The sequence below is a fragment of the Boleophthalmus pectinirostris genome, unplaced genomic scaffold (genome assembly GCF_026225935.1).
Source record: "Boleophthalmus pectinirostris isolate CB_2022bp ecotype Guang Dong unplaced genomic scaffold, ASM2622593v1 HiC_scaffold_18, whole genome shotgun sequence".
NCBI classification, from domain to species: Eukaryota; Metazoa; Chordata; class Actinopteri; order Gobiiformes; family Gobiidae; genus Boleophthalmus; species Boleophthalmus pectinirostris.
Genome location: NW_026571133.1, coordinates 9,744,317 through 9,765,981, shown reverse-complemented (window position 1 = coordinate 9,765,981; position 21,665 = coordinate 9,744,317). Strand labels below are relative to the sequence as shown.

At 38.6% G+C, this 21,665-nt stretch overlaps 2 protein-coding genes across 2 annotated transcripts; both read right to left on the bottom strand.

Annotated features, from left to right (window-relative positions):
• Positions 1-14,484: 14,484 nt before the first annotated feature.
• cdkn1ba (cyclin-dependent kinase inhibitor 1Ba) lies at positions 14,485-16,800 on the bottom strand. The gene is made up of 3 exons (XM_020930123.2): positions 16,151-16,800; positions 15,754-15,884; positions 14,485-15,567 (listed from the first exon to the last, which is right to left on the bottom strand). The coding sequence occupies exons 1-2, from the start codon at positions 16,542-16,544 to the stop codon at positions 15,757-15,759; spliced, it is 522 nt and encodes a 173-aa protein (XP_020785782.1). The 5' UTR covers positions 16,545-16,800; the 3' UTR covers positions 14,485-15,567; positions 15,754-15,756.
• Positions 16,801-17,937: 1,137 nt separating this feature from the next.
• cdpf1 (cysteine rich DPF motif domain containing 1) lies at positions 17,938-20,912 on the bottom strand. Its single transcript, XM_020930259.2, has 3 exons — positions 20,741-20,912; positions 20,444-20,555; positions 17,938-18,669 (listed from the first exon to the last, which is right to left on the bottom strand). The coding sequence occupies exons 1-3, from the start codon at positions 20,851-20,853 to the stop codon at positions 18,541-18,543; spliced, it is 354 nt and encodes a 117-aa protein (XP_020785918.1). The 5' UTR covers positions 20,854-20,912; the 3' UTR covers positions 17,938-18,540.
• Between the last annotated feature and the right edge of the window lie 753 nt (positions 20,913-21,665).

Here is a 21,665-nt window from a genome sequence, read left to right as displayed (position 1 = left end):
TGTCAAATGTAATGCTATGAACAATGCTGACAGTGGGTCTGGGTTATGGTTATTGTATTATGAACACATGACTCTGGGACGGTTCGTTGTGATGGATTTGTGGGTTAGATTTATTTATAACATTTTATACAACAAGAAAGTCACGCAAATCTCAAAGAGGATTTTAATGTGAATACTATGTTTATGTTTTAAAGGTCCTATAGCCATGTTAAAATGTTAAAACTAAGAATCTGTGTATCATTCGTTCATTCGTTTTTATAAATAAAACCAAAAATAAGAACATGAAAAAACAACAGTTTTCTTCATTATTTGTCCCCAAAATCAAAATGAAAAAATGGATACTGATTTGTTTTTTCAGTTTTCGATTATGTGTTTAAATTAAAAAGGGGAAAAAAACGGATAATGACTGTTTCCTCTTTCCGTGACTTAAACTGCTATGTCGGACTTTTCCAATGCATACGGACTGAACCAGGACTAAACCAGGACTAAACCAGGACTGAACCAGGACAGAACCAGGACTGAACCAGGACTGAACCAGGAGTGTTGGGACAGGCTCGTAGGCGCACCCTCATAGACTGATCAGGACTGAGAATGGGACCAGACCGGGACCAGGCCAAGACCAGGCCGGGACCAGACCAGGATTGAGACCAGGACTGACACCAGGACCAGACCGGAACCAGGACTAGGACTTGACCAGGACGGATCCCAGTACTAAAACAGGACTAAACCAGGACTAAGCCAGGTCTAAACCAGGACTGAAGCAGGATTAAAACCAGGTCTAAATTAGAACTGAACCAGGACTAAACCAGAACCCGGTCTCAGTCCCAGTCTGGTCCCGGTTTGCTCCCGATCTTAGTCCTGGTCTCAGTCCCGGTCTCAGTCCTGGTTCAGTCCCTATGTGGTGCAAAACTTCTGCATTGCATTTTAAGTCACAGAAACGGAAAACGACTGTTATCCATTTTTTCCATTATTCATTTAAACACAAAATCGAAAAACTGAAAAAACAAATCCTTATAAATTTTTTCATTTTGGTTTTGGAGACAAATAATGAAGAAAATTGTTGTTCTTTTGTTTTCTTATTTTTGGTTTTGTTTTGAAAAAAGAATGAACGAATAATACCTAGATTCATAACATACCTCAGTTTTGTTTTGTTTTATTCACACATGTTTGAGTTTATTATTAGTCTGTCTACATCTCCAAAGCTCAGAATGCTCTGTTGGTGTATGGAGTTTAAAAACACAGTGGAGCCCTTCCCATATTGTTCAAGGGGTCAGCAAAATAATAAATTAATGTTTATTGTTTTTTTGCTGAAAATTCAAATCATGGCATAGATGAAGCAATAAATATATTTTATTAACCCTCTTCAGGAGAAATTCAAGGGTCCAGTGGCAACACAATCTTGCCAAGACTCATCCAAGCTACAGTGTGCAACTTTCTGGATGTGTCACATATGACTCAACTGAAATAGAAAATTAAACCCACACTTTAGAAATAACGCAGCATCACATGGTCATCTGGAACTTATGATTGTGAGATGTGATGTCGGGGTTCAGACTTGTTTGTGTTCATGTGTTTTTAACTCAGGAAGTCAGGATTTGATCATAAAATCACAAAGCCCACTCATTAACAGTGTTAACCAGCAGGCTAAGAGTTGTTGTTGCTCCTATCCGTGTGAATGTTATTTGTTTATTTTTCCTCGTTAAAGTCACAATGGTAATTAATCAGACAGCTGTAGTCTCGGGTATTTCTTGTGCAGATTTGTTGCTCTTACGATCTGGATAACTGACAAATGTAATAAGTCAAAGAGCTTAAATGTGTTAAAGATAAATGGACAAATGAGCTTATTTTGGTTCACCCTAACCTCAGAACAGTAATATCAAGTGCTGAACCCGGGGAGAAGGTTTTGACCGGAGTTCTCGAGTTGTTTTTCTGATTTGTGTGAGTTTTGTGCATTTTTCATCTGGTAAAAACATTTTTCCCAGGTCCCGAGAACCTCATGAATGAAGCAAAAGGAACAACATTTCCATGGAAGCAACCACGAGGACGCTTCTCTCCACGCCAAGAGTCAAGTTTGTGGAGATGCAAGCCTGCTCAAAATAAGGACACATGTTTTTTCAGTGGAATAAACACAACCAAACTGAAAAAGGTTGGCTAAAAAGGGATGTACTATGGCTTTAAATAATAAATATTGATTGAAGTTACCAGCAATAGTCAGTTCAGGTTCAGTTCAGTTCAGACACAGCAGCTGTACAGTGTTATAGCCAAAGGGACAAATGATCTCTTATGATTATCCTGATAGAGTGTTTACCCCAGGAGTCTCTAACCTTGTTTTACCCCTTTAATGAAAATTACAAGAACTGATATCTGGACACATGTGACTGACCATTCAAAAAAGTGTCTTACTGATACTTGCAGTGACATCACACGGGTGGGGGTGTCCTAAATGAATCTCTATACAAGTAAACACAATGATGTAAAGTCCGGGGTAGCAGCCATTTTGGTAGGCAAAAATCATCTGTATCAACAAGTCAACATCAACAGTCATCAACAGTTGTCGGCGTACAACATCAACATCGTCAACAGTTATCGGCGTACAACATCAACATCGTCAACAGCGTACAACATCACAGTCAACAGTTATCGCGTACAACATCAACATGTCAACAGTGATCGGCGTACAACATCAACATCGTCAACAGTTATCGGCGTACATCAACATCAACAGTTATCGGCGTACAACATCAACATCGTCAGCAGTTATCGGCGTACAACATCAACAAGTCAACAGTCGGCGTACAACATCAACATCGTCAACAGTTATCGGCGTACAACATCAACAACGTCAACAGTTATCGGCGTACAACATCAACAATGTCAACAGTTATCGGCGTACAACATCAACATCGTCAACAGTGATCGGCGTACAACATCAACAATGTCAACAGTTATCGGCGTACAACATCAACAACGTCAACAGTTATCGGCGTACAACATCAACATCGTCAACAGTGATCGGCGTACAACATCAACATCGTCAGCAGTTATCGGCGTACAACATCAACAATGTCAACAGTTATCGGCGTACAACATCAACATCGTCAACAGTTATCGGCGTACAACATCAACATCGTCAACAGTGATCGGCGTACAACATCAACAACGTCAACAGTTATCGGCGTACAACATCAACAACGTCAACAGTTATCGGCGTACAACATCAACATCGTCAACAGTGATCGGCGTACAACATCAACATCGTCAACAGTTATCGGCGTACAACATCAACAATGTCAACAGTGATCGGTCGTACAGTCGGCTACAACATCAACATGTCAACAGTTATCGGCGTACAACATCAACATCGTCAACAGTTATCGGCGTACAACATCAACAATGTCAACAGTGATCGGCGTACAACATCAACATCGTCAACAGTTATCGGCGTACAACATCAACATCGTCAGCAGTTATCGGCGTACAACATCAACAATGTCAACAGTGATCGGCGTACAACATCAACATCGTCAGCAGTTATCGGCGTACAACATCAACAATGTCAACAGTGATCGGCGTACAACATCAACATCGTCAGCAGTTATCGGCGTACAACATCAACAAGGTCAACAGTTATCGGCGTACAACATCAACATCGTCAACAGTTATCGGCGTACAACATCAACAATGTCAACAGTTATGGCCGTACAACATCAACAATGTCAACAGTTATCGGCGTACAACATCAACATCGTCAACAGTGATCGGCATACAACATCAACATTGTCAACAGTTATCGGCGTACAACATCAACATCGTCAACAGTGATCGGCGTACAACATCAACATCGTCAACAGTTATCGGCGTACAACATCAACATTGTCAACAGTTATCGGCGTACAACATCAACATTGTCAACAGTTATCGGCGTACAACATCAACATCGTCAACAGTGATCGGCGTACAACATCAACATCGTCAACAGTGATCGGCGTACAACATCAACATCGTCAACAGTTATCGGCGTACAACATCAACATCATCAACAGTTATCGGCGTACAACATCAACATCGTCAACAGTTATCGGCGTTACAACATCACATCGTCAACGGTTATCATCACAACATCAACATCGTAAACAGTGATCGGCGTACAACATCAACATCGTCAACGGTTATCGGCGTACAACATCAACATCGTCAACAGTTATCGGCATACAGCATCAACATCGTCAACAGTTATCGGCGTACAACATCGTTAACAGTTATCAGCATACAGCATTGATAATTGTCATACAACAGTCAACATCAATCAAACAATCGTCAACATCAACATCGTCAACGGTTATCGGCGTACAACATCAACATCATCAGCAGTTATCGGCGTACAACATCAACATCATCAGCAGTTATCGGCGTACAACATCAACAATCGTCATACAACTGTACAACATCAATATCGTCAACAGTTATCGGCGAGTTTTAACTTTTCAAAATAATGTTTTTGATCCTCAACATTCAGTGACTTGGAGTAAGATGATGAAGTCACGTCAAAACAATTAAATGCAAAACCTACTTCAAAATAAAACGAGTTATCTCAAGATAGACATACGCAATGCAACTGTCAACACAAGTGAGAGACCCCACTGACTTTTTGCCTGCCAGCCACTGAGCACGTTTCTCGTATCGGCAGAATGTTCAGGAGTTACCATTGTGACACGATGCACAAATTAGAAAACATTGACTTTTTTGTTGTTGTCTCAAAACTCAAGAAACACAAAATGGATTTAATCAACTAATTTTCAGAAGCCTGTGATCAATACGACCGTTCAGGGTCCTGTTTAGGTGTTTGATTTTCAACCAAAAGTTAAGAGTGACTAAAGGAAAAACAATTTACTAATGTTAGATAGTTTGTGACTGTAAAAACCTGTCAATCATTCATGGAGACCAAACCAGACCAAGTTACGCATCAGATCTGTGGAGAGGCGACCCCGCTCACAGCCTGTTTTTCTAGGTATTTTTGACCTGTAAAACCACTTGTAATTGAATAAATTTGAGGTAGAGCTGTTTAATGTCATACTGTGGAATAATCCAGGAAGAGCAATGACATAACCATAAAAACAAGCAGATGGCAGACCCCCAAACAAAAGTTACACAGTGCACCTTTAAAACAACTTCCTAAACAGAGCGTATATTTTTATTTACGAACATTTAACAACTCAAAATACAACAGTTTGCAGGTGCTGTGCGGAGCAGGACTGAGGTAATGTGAAATGAGTCACTGGGCCCAAAACTCAGTGTCAAACCTCCCTTTGGCACTTACGTTTATTTACATCCTGCTCTGAATGTAATTTTGGCCCAGCTCTGAACCGGCCTCAGCCAAAAAGTTTGTCCTTTCTTCTTTCTCCCACTCTTTCTTCTCCTTCCTTCCTCTCTTCCTTTCGTCATTGGGTTCCTTCCTTGTTAACTATCTGCACCTCATCTGCACTATTCCCACAGCTGCCAGCGCCACATGACCACGAGGCAGAGCTGAGCGGAAAAACAAAGCTACCCTGCCCTTGTAAAAATTCTAATGAAATAAAAAATCAGACAAATTATGGCCAATAAGAAACAGATGGAGGAAGTGGGTCTTTCAGAGTAAAGTCGATGTAATCCCTCATTTGTCCAGGGGTGGTAAATGGTACTGAGGATTTCGTAGGTAAATAAAATAAAAAGATCTTTATTGTGAGATTTAAACTTTTTTTTTTTAAGCTACAAAACACAATTGAGCACTCTGCTTCCTTTCATCCAAAATCATTATAGTTAATTTTGAGCAACAGAGAATAATACTTGCCTGGGATTCACTTCTTACAAAGATGTGAGTCTGGTACCACCTCACTCTGTTATCAAAGAACCAGGGTTACGTTAAGTAACCTTGACAGATGGATTAGCCAATCAGGGACACACTTTGTCCGTCGTATCAGAAAAAATAAAGACAAGAACAATAACAGTGGACTGAAAAACATTGCCGATTTCTGCACAATCAATGAGCGAAGCACTACACTCTGATAATCTGATGTGAGATAAAGTTGATTTTATTTGTAAATGATGATGACCAATGAGCTCCTTCGTTTCACATGTGTCTCTGAACAAAACAAAACAACTCTGATTGGTGGGTTTCAGAAGATATCACAATATTCTATAGACTAATATTATTTAACACAGATGGGGGCAGAAGCTAAAAGGAATATTGTTCAGCTGCAGATTTCTGTTGTGATATACAAAACATGGTCTTGGGTCTAGTCAGTTATAGAAATGATCAGGTTCAATATTTGGGGAATTTACCTTTTCGATATTTCATGGCAAAGTATAATGTAATTAATAGAAAAAACTTACATACATGCAAACACAAATATTACAAAACATAGAGGTATTTAAAAGATTCAGATTAAAGTTCTTTATAAATTGATAATAATTACCTTGTTTATTTGGAAGGTTTTCTAATGTTTTCAAATAATATTATAGCTTGAATTTGAATTTAAAGATATTAGGATTAGTATTATTCCACAAAAATGCTCCATATAAAATGAGAAAATGTTACTTTTCTCATTTTTGGTGTGACTTTTTCAATTTCACACCCAAAAAAATTTAACATACATACATTAATTAAAAATATGTTCAACTGAAAATCTGCCTCTAATCCCTGACATGATCACAGTTTAGAAACTGAAAACCACCAATAATGTGAATGACTGACATGAATCTGTATAAAAAAATGCAGAGATGTCATTCTGGATTTGCCAGGCAACAATAATATGTCTTTTTTGTCAACTTTGTGTTTTTCAAGACAATAAAAACATCTGTAATTGATCAAATGCACCTACTATTGTAGATTGTAGAAACCAAACTCATCCGTATGGAGACAAAAGCAGGTGGCATACTCTCAGAAAATGAATCTTTCTCAAATAAACGTAAATTGCAAAAGAGTTATTTAGTTAGATCACTTTTTTTAAATGTATTTATTTACCGGGGGTGTTGTTGAAAATAGCATTTACTCTAGCTTGTGTATGCTATTTTTCTTCTGCTTGGCAAATGAATGTCTGTCCTATATTATATAAAATTCTCTCTTGTGAGCTTTAAGACATGTTAGAATATTGTTGTTGAAACGTAATTAGAGTTGTGTTTTGATTCATTCACACATGTTAAAATCTGGTAGTAAATTTGGTGGTAGTTTTCAAGTTAACAGCTTCTCTTTGTCGTTTGTTTAGTAGAGATTTGCAATTACGGGGCTGAAATTATCTAAATGATTCAGGTGAAAGTGTATAAGTGTTTTCAGTTTGAGAGAAGAACCCTAAATATGCAGGGTTTGTGCATTAAACGTGTGAATGAAACAAAACACAACTGCAAGTATGTTTATGGATCAGAAAATAATGTAATACAGGCCGTTTAAAGAGTAACAGCCCTCAAAGCTCGCATGAGTCAGTTTTGCGTAATATAGTACCTTTAAACAGCAGGTCTGCAGTGTGTGGGTGGTTCTGTGTAATGATGGACTCCACGCGCCTCCTCTAACAGCTCTGTGCAGCTCAGGTCACGGCTCACTGCGCCTTTAAAATACTGAGGTTTTATCTGAATTAAGGAGTGCATTCAGCTCTGGAGTCTGTCAACACACACAGAAAGAAGTGCACTTTTAACCGTCATGGTGGGGCTGTGCAGAGTGCATGTAAACTTTTCACCCCACACATTAGTACGGCCTATGCAATGATGTGTGCAATTTCTCCTATGTTGAAAAACCTTATCAGTAATGCTCAGGCCTGTGTGGGGAAGCTCAAATTTGTACTTACATGAAGTACAGAGAAAATACTACTAATACTACAGCTAACTAATATTAAGAAAAAATAGTCTCCCAAATAACCAAGTAAAAGTAAAAAGTTATTATTTATTATTTGTTTATTTATTTCATTCATAAACTATAAAAAACACATCAACAGTGTCACAACAACAAACATACAAGAAATTAATGAAAAGGAGCAGAAAGAAGAAGAGTAATCTTGTGTTATCTGCCCCTTTTCCCTTTTCAAGACAAAACATCAACACCAGTAGTCACTTTAAAACATTTTAAATCAGTACATTTTAGTTCAGGCATAATTATTAATCAATTGCAAACAGAAATCTTCACTATTATGCACAACAGCTTAGTTTTCTTTGTCATACATACACATTGCATTCGATTTTATGTGTTTTTTTAAATGCCATCATTGTACTTGATTATTTTATATCTTTGTCACGACTATTCCATAAATTAACTCTTTTCACAGTGATGCTTCACTCCATAACCCTGGTTCTGAATCTGTTTTTTTTTTTTAAACATGTACATTCCTTTTAAATTGTAGTGGCTTTTTCTCATCTCAAACAGTCTTTGAATATTTACAGGTAACACATTGCACTTTGCTTTATACATGACTTTGAGGAGACTTAAGTCAACAATATCCTGCATTTTCAACACTTTAAGTTGAACAAATAATAGGTTGGATGGCTCTCTACATTGACTGTTCAGATTACTGATAAACAGTTTAGACACAATGTAATACAAACTTTATTTATGAATTAATGTGATCGGACAAACAAAATTTTATTTCACAATAAACAAGCAAGAGAACCGCTCCTCCAGGCCAAATAAGGGTCGGGTTCGTGGAGATGCAAGTTCCTTCAGAGTAAAGATACGGGTTTTTTCAGTGCAATTAACACAAACATGTTTTGATTTTAGTGTTTCTTTTTTTGGCTAAAGTTTCATACTGTGCTTGTGGTGTAGATCAGGGCCAAAGTGGGGCACACAGAGAAGACTTGGCCCTCCAGGTGTATAATTTGGGCTCTGAGATTTAAATCTATTTCTACGATCTATTTTGATTCAACTGTGTTTTGACCATCAGGGAGATGGGAAGGAGGCCAATCTATTTCCCAATATTCAACAAGTCAATTTAATGATACAGTTTTTGGCAGAAGAACATTTTTACGGGCAAACTGTCATTGCGTTTGGCCCGAGGAAAAGCTTTGGGTGTACAGGTGTGGATAGATACATCTGGTGTCGATAGATTTACTAAGGAAATTCAAAAAGGTGTACAGTGCAAGTGTTTGAATCATCTGTTGCTCAAATAAAGATCCGTCACCTTTACTCAAGTTAAGAATATCATTACTTCACTCAGTATTACTCAAGTAGAAGTAATGTCGGTGTAGAACTTCTGTGGACACCACCAGGTCTTATGACATTTGTGTACGTCTGCATCAGTCTGAGTAAATATGAGGAAACAGTAACTGGAAGTAGCAGATAATGTGTAACAAGAGTGTCACACATGTATTATGTGACAGAGAGTCTCAAACTGTGGGCTGGGGTCAGACTGGTTCAATATTGAGTCAATGTTTAACTTTTCTGTATTGTAGAAAACCACATTTATAAAAATGGTGAAATGGACTTTGTTTACATATAGATTGTGTTCACACTTGTCCTGGTTTGATCCTGGTTTAGACCTGATGTAGACTTGGTTTGGTTCTAGTCTAGTCCTGGTTTAGTCTCAAATTTGATGTGGTGTGGTTTATTTGCAGGTTTGAGCTCACTTTAATCCCAGTTTTGATAAAGTGTGTGCTCAGTGTGGATGCAGTCAGAGCCTACGCAAAATCACAACACGATGCATACATTAGTGAAACGACACAACAAAATACATTTCACAGTCTTTTACTCGTATTTCACATTTATTTATTTATTTATTTATTTCCAATACTCATAGTTCACATTTATTTATTTTTTTATTTACTTATTTATTTCGTATACTCGTTGTTCACATTTATTTATTTACTTATTTATTTCGTATACACGTATTTATTTCACATTTCACAGTATTTCACTCGTACTTTTATGTAACGCCCATAATAACCTGAAATTGCAAATATTAAACACAATCATTACGTTCAGACTGTAGCGGTGTGGAGGAGAAAAGCCCTGTTCTTTCTCTCTATATCTTTATTTTTCTCTTTGTTTTTTGCTTTCCCTCTCTTTCTTTCTTTTTGGCTTTAATCTTGCTGTTTGGTTCTTTCTCTCTCTCACATGGTTTTCTTCGTGGCTTCTTCTTTCTCTCTTTTTCTCTGTCTCTGCTTGTTTGTCTGTTCTCTCTTTATGCCTTGCTCTCTTTTTTTAAGTTTTTTTTCTCTCTCTCTTTGTTTTCTCTCTCTTTTCACTCTTTTGTCTTTCTCTGTCTCTTTTTCCCCCTCTCTCTACTATACCTCTCCCGCTTTTACTCTTTTTTTGTCTTCTTTTTTTCTCTCTTTTAAATCTCTTTCTCTTTAGGGCTATCCTTCCCTTCCATCTCTCTATTTGTTTTTCTGTCTTTTTAGATCTGTTTTCCTCTTTCTTTCTTTCTTTCTTTCTCTCTCTTTCTCTCTTGGTTTTTCTATTCTTTTTGTCATTCTCTCTTCTTTATCTCTACAGCCCCCTCATCTTTCTCTCTTTTTCTCTGTCTCTGATTGTCTTCTCTGGCTCTCTCTCTTTTTCTCTCTCTTTTCACTCTCTCTTTCTCTACCCTACCACAATTTCCATCTCTTTTGTCTTTCTCTGTCTGTCTCTTTTTTCCCTCTCTCTTTTTAAAACACTCTCTCTCTTGTTTTTTTCTCTTCTTCTTGGCTTTCTTTCTCTTCTTTCTCTTTGGGTTTTTTGTCTTCTCTTTCTCTGTCTTTTAACTCTCTCTCTCTTTAGGGCTATCCTTCCCTCAAACTCTCTCTTTGTTTTTAGATCTCCCTTTTACTCTTTTTTTTTCTCTCTCTTAGGTCTGTCTTTCCCTCCAACCCTCTCTATCTCTCTCTTTATTAGGTCTCTCTTTCCCTCTTTTATTCTCTCTCTCTCTCTGTTCATCTTCTCTTTCTCTCTCTTTTAACTCTCTCTCTCTGTCTTTAGGGCTATCCTTCCCTCCCATCTCTCTCTCTTTGTTTTTAGATCTCTCTTTTCCTCTTTCTTTCTTTCTTTCTTTCTTTCTCTCTCTCTCTCTCTCTCTCTCTCGCTTTTTCTCTTGTTTTTTTTCTCTTTTTCTATGCTTTCTCACTGCAACCCCCCCATCTTTCTCTCTTTTTCTCTATTACTGATTGTTTGTCTCTTTATATCTCTCTGCACCTTCTTGTGCTCTTTTCTCTCTTCATTCTCTCTTTCTCTACCCCACCACCACCACCACCATTTCTCTCTCTTTTGTCTTTCTATACTATACCTCTCTCTCTTTTACTCTCTCTATCTCTTTGTCTTCTCTTTCTCTCTCTTTTAACTTTCTCTCTCTTTAGGACTATCCTTCCCTCCCATCTCTCTCTTTGGTTTTAGATCTCTCTCTCTCTTTTCCTTTTCTTAGGTCTCTCTTTTCCTCTTTCTTTCTCTCTTGGTTTTTCTCTTCTTCTTGGCTTTCTCTCTCTTCTTTCTCTTTGCAACCCCCCAACTTTTTCTGTTTTTCTGTCTCTGATTTTTCTGCCCCTTCTCGTGCTCTTTTCTCTCTCTGTTCATTTTCTCTCTTTTCACTCTCTCTTTCTCTGTGTCTTTAGGGCTATCCTTCCCTCCATCTCTCTCTTTTTGAGTCTCTCTTTTCCTCTTTCTTTCTCTCTCTCTCTTTTAGGTCTCTTTTCCCTCTTTTACTCTCTCTATCTCTTTGTCTTCTCTTTCTCTCTCTTTTAACTCTCTCTCTCTCTCTCTTTAGGGCTATCCTTTCCTCAAACTTTCTCTTTGTTTTGAGATCTCTTAGGTCTGTCTTTCCCTCCATCCCTCTCTATCTCTCTCTTTTTTTAGGTCTCTCTTTCCCTCTTTTACTCTCTCTTTTAACTTTCTCTTTAGGACTATCCTTCCCTCTATTTATTTTTAGATCTCTCTCTTTCTTCTCTTCTCTCTCTCTCTTGTTTTTTCTCTTCTTCTTGGCTTTCTCTCTCTTCTTTCTCTTTGCAGTCCCCCATCTTTCACTCTTTTTCTCTGTCTCTGATTGTCTAAAGCTCTCTCTGTACTACACCTCTCCCTCTTTCACTCTCTCTCTCTCTCGTTTTTTTCTCTTCTTCTCAGCTTTCTCTCTCTTCTTTCTCTCTGCAATCCCCCCATCTTTCTCTCCTTTTCTCTATTTCTGATTGTCTGTCTCTTTATATCTCCTGCCCCTTCTCTTCTCTTTTCTTACTCTCTTTATCTCTTTGTCTTCTCTTTCTCTCTCTTTTAACTCTCTCTCTCTCTTTAGGGCTATCCTTCCCTCCCATCTCTCTTCTTCTTTCTTTCTCTCTTGATTTTTCTCTTCTTCTTGGCTTTCTCTCTCTTCTTTCTCTTTGCAACCCCCATTTTTTTCTCTTTTTCTGTCTCTGATTTTTCTGCCCCTTCTCATGCTCTTTTCTCTCTCTGTTCATTTTCTCTCTTTTCACTCTTTCTTTCTCTCTCTGTTCATTTTCTCTCTTTTCACTCTTTCTTTCTCTCTCTCTCTTTTAGATCTCTTTCCCTCTTTTACTCTCTATCTCTTTGTCTTCTCTTTCTCTCTTCTTTTTTGTTATTTTTGGTGTTTTGTAGGATTTTAAGTCATACGTGATATAATAAATGTATTGTTAAAAGTCAAAGTCTTCTCTTTACCTCTCTTTTGACTCTCTCTGTCTCTCTTTAAGGCTATCCTTTCCTCAAACTGTCTCTTTGTTTTGAGATTTCTTATGTCTCTCTTTCCCTCTCTCTGTCTTCTTTTTCTCTTTCTTTTAACTTTCTCTTTAGGACTATGCTTCCCTCTCATCTCTCTCTTTGTTTTTAGATCTATCTGACTCTCTTTTAGGTCTGTCTTTCCCTCCATCCTCTCTGTCTCTCTCTCTTTTTTAGGTCTCTCTTTCCTCTTTTTGTCCTTTTTTTCTCTTTCTTTTAACTTTCTCTTTAGGACTATGCTTCCCTCTCATCTCTCTCTTTGTTTTTAAATCTATCTGACTCTCTCTTAGGTCTGTCTTTCCCTCCATCCTTCTCTATCTCTCTCTTTATTAGGCCTCTCTTTCCCTCCCTCCTTCTCCCTCTCTCTCTGCTCTCTCTCTCTCTCTGCCGTAGGAGCAGCTCTGCCTCCTACACAGCGCTGGTATCAACAGGAAAGACGCAGCCATTGAAACTAATTGGGTGGTGTGTGTTTGGTGAAAAGAACAGGCTGTACTGTCTCTGCTCCCGCCCCCTGCTCCTCACTGGCCGCCTCTGGAGTGGTGTGCTTTCCTTTCCTACCATCTGATTGGATCCCGGACAAGTCAGTAACGCAAAACTTTCCCCCCCTTTTCTTTTTTTTTTTTTCTCCTCAGAACTTACTCTTGTTGTTTTCGACTTCAGCAGGGGCGAAAGTGGCCAGAGAAGGATCACATACTGGATCCGAACTACTGCTACTACGAAGATGTGCAAAGTTATAGATTAAAATGTGGTTCTCAAACTGCTCATGCACCACTTACTTTCAGCTTAATATTTTCCAAACATGCACACATACACGACACTTTTTGCTCACAAACTTAAGAAACATGGTGTATCTTGCAAAAAAAAAAAAAAAAAAAAAGCACCACTATTTCTAATCTAGTACACAAATTTACCCTGCACATCTGTTGCAAGTTATAATCTCATGTATTTTAGTCCAATAACAAAGCTCCACAGTGCAAATCAACATACATAGTAACAAGTAAATTGCACGCTATTTAAAGTCCAAAGAAATGTCCACCTATCATAAACAAAGTGGACTGAGAGCTGTGGAGCCAGTGTCACTCCTGCGTCACATTCAGTTGTAGTCACTTTAACCCTTTCGTGCTGGGGCTGGCTGTAGTGATGTTAACCCTTTAAAGGTGCTCGCTGTGTACGTTTTCTGGCGGCTACAAAAACACATGTGAATACACTAGATCCATTTAATGCCATGCAGTGGAACATTTCAGTCATCTTCTTTAGACCAACAGATGGCAAACCCTGAACCAAAAAAAGTGACATATTTAGTTCACCTTTATGTTTCAATAGCACAGTAAATATAGGCAAACTAAACTAACTATTGTAAGATTGTTACACTTTTTTTTTTCAACAAACCAGCAAATGAATCCTTTACCAGAAAAGTTCCATAGTGCAGCTTTACCACTGCAGTGTCATGTTTAACTGTAGCTGCAATGGGCTGTAGTTACATTAAGCATGGGCCATTTTAAGTACCTGCACTCTGTTTCCTGCTGTGACTTTGCCTCTGCCCAGGGACTCCTGATGAAAACGAGTTTGTAGCTAAATCTGGTCTGTGCAATGTATTTATTGTGCAATGTGCCAGTCAAATAAATAGATAAATAAGTGTTTAGATGCTGGGTTGGGTTGTGGTTAGATTAACCCTTCAGGCGCTGGCGTTGCCTCAGGTCTCTTGTACTCTGTCCTCTGTGAGCTCAGTGTGTCTCATGATTAAACAGTAGTGTTGGTTCAGGGTGGAGCAGAACAATCAAAATACTGTGCACGTTTCATCAGCTTACATCAAGACACAAAAACAGCACGCCATAAAATCAATTATGGGCTCAGTTTAGCAAGAGTTTATTGGTCATAAAAACAATAATGAAAATATACATTTACAAATGTGGAAAAATGTTGCTTTGGAAAGCTTTACACACACCCACAAATTTCAACATAAATAAGTTAGTTTCATTTTTTCAGTGTTTTTCTTATAAAAGCCACACAGGTACACTTCAGTTTTACATGAGGCAGTGTAACTTTGTTTTCTGCCCCTCACAAATGAAAATCAATAATAGTGCAATTACATGTTCCACATGAATTCCACGACACAAAGACTTGTCTTTGATTCACATATTTGCATAATGTCGCCCAGTGACTGAAACATGAACATCCTGGACATGTGGGGTAAGTCGACTACCTAATGTAATAAAGGTTATTATCTTAGGACTATTAGCAAATACTGTTCAATCTGATTGAATATTGCTCAGCAGTTAAGCCACCCACCCCTGCCCTCCCACTAAAGGCACTGACTTTGGCCACAAATATATATATAATATATATAAAAAAAAAAAAAATCAAAACCAAAATGGGGAAATAGGACAGGTGAATTGCATGTAAACTTTGTGATGGCTGTCCCAGTCCGATGGAGCACCACTCTCAGTGAGTCCACCTGGGCCTTCATTAACACTGGGAGTAAAGCCACTTTTCCCAATAACCCTGACTTTGAAATCTGCATTTAACTTACATCAATTTACCTGAATAAGATTACATCATGACCACTTTCAACAAACAACATTTCTCTGTTGGAAATTGCACTGCAACTTCTGAGTCAAATTCACACAAAAAACATTGGACAAAAAAAAAAAAAAAAAAAAAAAAAAAAAACATATGAAAAGCATATTATGCTTTTTATGTGCTACATCTGAAACGTAGGTAGTAGAAAAAATGAGCAAAATCCTTTTTGCACACTGCTACATTGTCTGCTGATTCTGAGGAAATATTCAAAAGAGTGCCAAACTTGATAGTGTACATATTCAGTGCTTGTGCAGCCCGGGCTCCCTCCAAAGGCCGCTTTAACTCTGTGCTGCGTGTCAGATGACGAGAAGGCTACAGTATTTCACCAGCTCCGCGCTGCGCTGTGAACAAAGAGGAAATAAACTGTTGAAAACATGACTGTTGTTGAAAACATGACTGTCTACAGTTTCACAGGCTCGTGACGTGTTAGTGCCGCGTGAAGACTTCTGCAGCGCGTATACAAAGCGCACCAGTTTCACTCAATGCACTGACAGAGGCGCTTCACCTGTCACTGACAGCGGACTCACCTGTCACTGGTCCTCGGGCGCCTGCTCTGGGACCTGCGCCGCTCGGCTGGTCCCGTGGTCCGGCTGGTCGCCCTCGTGCTCCCCGTTAGAGCGCGAGCTCTTACTGTGCGGCTCGCTGCTGCAGCTGGATCCTGATGGAGACAAAAAGAGTGAGACGTGGGCGAGGAGAGCTGCACGTCCACTGTCAGACGGCACCTGTGACTGACATGCACACAACGCTATAAACGCTGCTACTACTGTTGTCAGGACCATGACAAAACACTCACAACTATTTAACTTAGGTGTTGGCAAATTATCTCTCATCTTTTTTGCACACAACCATTTTTAAGATAAAGCTACAAAAAATAAGTGCATAAAATCCCGTTGCACACACTAAAATAAGGTTGTTTTCAGTCACCTGAGGGGTCTGATGGTCGTTTCCTGGAGCGCTCGGTCTCTGCCGTTTGCCCCGGTGTTGTCTCCACTTGGTCCCGCGGGCTGCTCCTGCCGCGGTTCTCTCTCCTGTGAGGAGGTCTGCGGTAAAACTCCGGCGCGTTCTCGTCTACCTCCCACTTATACTTTCCGGGAGAAAGTGGTCTATCCTCTACGGGGTCGAAGTTATAGGTGTCCCTGAAGCGGCGCTCCTCCGCCTGCTTAAATTCATTATAAGTCTCCCGCAGCTCCTCTCGGTCAGGTGTGCCGAAAAGGCATCTGCGCACCGATGGCCGAATACTGTCCGGCAGCCGCGCATCCACCCTCTCCAAGGTCGGACTCGCATTAGAAAGGCGAACATCTGACATTTTTATGCACATAAGACAAGAAAGCTCCCGTGAACACTGTTAATCCAAATTCGTATTCCTTTTAAATGCACAAAATGGAAGCGACGCATAAATCCTCCGTGCGTCTCATCCAAAAGAGGCATGAAAATCAGAGAAGAAACCTCCCCACACAGCGCTGCGGTCTTTAAAGCAAGCCACTCCTGTCAGGTCCGTAGTAAGCAGAAGAAAACAACAAGTCAAGGCATAACAGCCAACATGGCGTTAGAGGGAGCTATGAGTGAGGGAGGCAAGTTGACATCAAGGACTATTTAAAACAGAGAAGCCAATTCATTGGTCTGTGCGTAAGGACCGCCCACTGTGCGCTCTTAAAGTCAAACAGGGGCAACTACAACTGGAGCTGGATGGGATTAACTCCGCGCGTGAATGTGTAATTACGGTGCAATACATGTGTAAAAATACACGCAGACGATAACAGACGAGCAATTATCTCGTCATTAACATCAAGTACCAATCTGCTGCGTTATAAATGGGGTAGAATTAGTGCCTTTATTGTGTCTTGTTTTTTGGCATTGTCTTCTCTTGTGTCCCAAGTGTAATAGCTGATATGGAACAAATGAAAAGGTCTGTTGCTTATGGACATTGAGCCGAGGGGTGGTAACTTTATCACTTCATTCAATCACAGTGCAGCACCGGCTGGTTTTACGCACACTGATCTGATTTGCGCCACAGAAACTGCGCTGATACACGTGATTAAATCAGTGCAGACTTATTCAACTTAGCTTCAAGGTCACTCAAGGACAATAACAATGTAAGAAGTAAATGCTCACAAATGTGTCTGCTGTTATTCGATGACATCACTGCAGAAAGCCTTGTCATGGTTGGCGCGCTGCCTATCGCTGTCAGACTGTCACTGCTGGTGCCAGGGCTGGAGCGGCGCGCTTTACTGCTTCCAATTACGTGTAAACAAGATAGGAAACAAGCTGTTTATGAAGACCTAGAACAGTAGAGACACGTTTCTCTGAGTGCTCTATATGTCAGCACACTACTGCTTATTTAACGCGGAGAGATGTGGTGGTAATTGGCAGGACATCAGCGCGCGGGAGAGTGCTACTCGAGTTTAGGAGTTCAAGATGTTCTGGAGCCAGTGTCACTGCGCATTCCTCCGCAGCGCTGGCAATAAAACCCAGTGGGGCTGCTGCCTTCAGGACCAGGCCGTTTCAATTAACCCTTGAAACAGAGCCAGACATCTCGTGATAAATACAGCGAGGTCATCTGTTATTTTACTCTTATCACCGGGATCTCTGCTAATCCATAATGTGTTTAAACTGCAACAAATGGGTACAGTACGGTACATGGTGATCCCAGGGCTGAATACTTCCAAGTGAAAAAATATGACAAGATAAAACAGAGCACACACTGAGGGAAATTAAAGTTCAAGTGAAACTATTTATCTTTAGATAAAACAAACACAGAGAGTCACACATCTATTGTTTCTCAGTAACACTAGTATTGGTGTTAATGACTTCATAGAAGCCAAGTAGCTGGAAATATGGTCAAAACAACTTAAGACATGTTAAATGGTGTGAAGTATCATTAAAAATAAAGATCTGAAGCTAAGCAATGGTTGTGGAGAAGTTTAAATTTTGCTGGTTGTAAACACAAGTTAGAAATATCCTTTTGGTCTTCGCTACAGATTAATATTTTGCATCTAATAGTTCAAAGGTCACTAAAAATATGTCAGTGGAAGACACATGATGCAGAGACATAAACAGTGAACTTGAGTGTAACTTGATGTTAATGTTCTTCACACACCAAAATCACAAAATTCTACCAATAAAACTGATAGCTTTTGCACAGATTTAAGCATAAAAACAATTAGCTGCATCATTAACAACAGCTTCCTTGTTGGTTTAAATTAAAGTGTACTGGCATGGGTTTTGCACACTCCTTTTCCTCTTTTTGATGACAAAGGCTATTCAGTCCTAGTTTCTGAATGGTGTCCTGGATTTGAACTCGGTTTTGCCCGGCGTCATGACACTGCAGCACTGGAGCTCTGCCTCTTCTTGGCCAACTCAGCGCGGATCTGATGGGGGAACTGGTCCAAGTGCTTGTTCACACACTGCATGCAGAACCTCTTGGTGTAGAATAGACTGCAGTCCTTGGAGAGAAAGAAAAAAGCACGAAAGTTCAGTATCAAGGTTTCAAAAGTATGCTATAGACCAGTGGCTCTAAACTCTACTTTGCAGTCTTTGTGGTTTGATTTTGGGCTGGGTTTAGTCCGGTCATGGATTTCCCCTGGTTATAACCAAGTTCCACAAGTTTTTTGTGCGTAAGTGTGTGCCAACTGCTTGTCTCCATGGAGATGGAGATGTGCTTTAGTGGAAAGCTTCACTGTATGGCATTACATTTGTCTATTCTGTTTTTAAAAGTGTTTTTGAGCAACAGAACACCTGTAGTTTAATAAATGTTAAATGCAAGGGAGATCATTTTAATGCCACACTGTGAAACATCCAAGGAAGACATCCAAAGTAGTTTACACTGCATTAACCATTCACTCCATAGTCTGAGGTGGTAAGCTCCAATTCTAGCCAGAGCTGCCCCGGGTTCAGTTGATGAAAGACAAAAGAAAGGCTGCCAATCTGCGCCACTGGACCCTCGGACCACTACTAATCAATTACTCCTTTATATACTGCATTCATACTAGGCAAGATGGGTTTAAAGGCTATAATAAAGATTGATGATGACTTTAAAACCAAGTCTTTTGCAGAAAAATAAAGATATATTCAAATATTTGCAGCTGTAGGAAGATCTTGGTGATGTTAAAACCCGAGACTTACTGTATTAAACGATTTTGATTGTGGCATCCATCAAATTCACTTGGGACAAACATAAACCACATGATTACAGAGTCAACTGAGGCAAACTGCAGACCTACATTTTCACAATCCACTGGCACAAGGTTAAATAGAGGCAACTGGAGCAGAAGAAAAAGATGACTACTGTAGTTAAAAAGTACTGTATTATTAACATTTACATTAACATTATAATAAAGTATTGGACATCTGTAAAAAAAAAAAAAAAAAAAAAGGAGGAAAACTCCAAACAACTACTACCATTTAAAGTTACATAAACATATCTTTTGGTGAGCTTAGAGAGACCCCTCCCAATACAGCATAGCAATATTTACAGCGTGGTTAAAGTAATAAAAATGGCATGCATTCTCTTTGAAATGCAATCTGATCTTTTTTTTTTTTTCCAAATTCACTTAATTTCTAAAGAAAACAAGATGACTTTTATTTGCCCCACAATGGTGTAATTTCAAAGTTGCAACAACAATAGGGCTGTACAAAAATACGGAAATATCGATATATCATCACATATAATATGGTTTAATTTAATGATACAGTATCAATATTGTGGGCTCCTGTATCGATATATCATCACAAGTATTTTTTAGGTATATACTAAACAATTTTGTGTAAATGCTACAATTGTGTTGACATTTTCACTGTTTTGAGTAAAATGGATGTTTTTCATTATTCACTTTGCACAAACTTAGTGGACTTTTAGTATCACAGCCATGATTTAGCCTTTTTTCACTGAACTATATCGAATGATTTGAAATATATCGTATCAAATCGAAAGCTCACTGTATCGAAAAACATATCGTATCAAGGTATGTATCATATTGGCAACTTTATAATGATACCCAGCCCTAAACAACAAAGTACAAAAACAGCAGAAGTAATGCAAGAATTATTGAAATTGTTATTTATTTTCTAATTGGCCTATGTTTAACAACTATTATAGAGCTCTTAACAGTCATTTTGTGTTTAAAGAGAGGAGAAATTACTGTAGTCATCTTGCTCGAGTTATAATTACAGAAATCAGGGTAAAGGTGAAGACGCAGCACAGACAAGCTGTTTTCTTACCGCTCCAACGCACACACACTTGTTGCACACGCTGCAGGTTGAGCCCAAAATTAGAAACCTCTCCTTCTCCGGCCTGAAGGGATCTTTAGTCACGAAACATTCCTCAAGTAGCCTAAAAATGCACGAAAACAATAAATTAACCTTGGGCAGTCCATTCTTTGCGTATTTTATATTTTTGTGCAAATTGAAGTAATTTCCTCAGAACCTTACGGAGCACGCAAAGTTGCAAGGTATTAGCTTTAGCATGGTTAGCTTCGGATACATATTCATGGATTTTCAGCGTTTTTTTTCACTTACACAATAGCTCTGGTGTTAGGTGGTTTCTGGCCGTAGTACGTGAACGGGCTGTTTAAACCACACAAGTCACAGACAAATAATTTAGGCGGTGGATCGCTTGTACTTTCACTCATTTTGACAGAAAAACAAATCAAGTTCCGGGTTTTGTTGTTGGCGTAACAGCGTAATTGTTTGATGAGGCTTTAGCGCCATCTATTGACACGGGGGAGAACTGAGGGTCAATACAACAGCTCCAGCTTTACTGAACCGAAGGACTGAATTATTACAAAATTATACATATTAAAATTAATTAGCTTAATTACAATCTTTCAGTGCATGTACAATACCCTTATTTCCATCTTATTTTATTACTATTTTTTTTATTTTATTTTGACTTGTACATATACATTTATATAATTATGCATTTGTCACCAGTCTCGTGCTATCTTTTTACTACTTATTTAGAATTTATTATTACCATTTATATATTTTACTATTTGTTATTATAATATACTGTGATGTGTGAGCTACTGTGTTCAAGTAATTTCCCTTGTGGATCAATAGCAATTGTGAAAGTCTAAGTCTATTTATATTATAAATTTTTTTTTAATTACGATTCACCAATGTATTTTTAAGCATTTGCAAACAAATACATACTTTTTTCAATGTATTTGTATGCTGTATTTTAATTGAATTTATTTCATTACAATGTGTTAATGCATGTACAATTTATTTTAAATTATATAATCAATGATTCTACATTATATTTTTAAAACATTTGCTATTCATTTGTATGTTGTATTTTAATTAAACTAGATCAATTACAATGTGTTCATGCATTTAAAATATATTTTAAATTATACAATATACAATTGTATAATACATTGTTTTGTTTTTTTATTCATTTATTTATTTTTTATCATTTCTACTTAACGGTATGGTGAAA

Bases quoted from the DNA above. Each gene is read 5' to 3' on its own strand.
- cdkn1ba (XM_020930123.2), bottom strand. From the start codon at position 16,544: ATGTGCATAAAAATGTCAGATGTTCGCCTTTCTAATGCGAGTCCGACC. The intron at 15,885-16,150 runs GTGACTGAAAAC...TGTCTCCATCAG, and splicing joins ACGACCATCAGACCCCTCAG to GATCCAGCTGCAGCAGCGAG.
- cdpf1 (XM_020930259.2), bottom strand. From the start codon at position 20,853: ATGAGTGAAAGTACAAGCGATCCACCGCCTAAATTATTTGTCTGTGAC. The intron at 20,556-20,740 runs GTAAGTGAAAAA...GTGCATTTTTAG, and splicing joins CCTAACACCAGAGCTATTGT to GCTACTTGAGGAATGTTTCG. The intron at 18,670-20,443 runs GTAAGAAAACAG...TTTCTCTCCAAG, and splicing joins AGTGTGTGTGCGTTGGAGCG to GACTGCAGTCTATTCTACAC.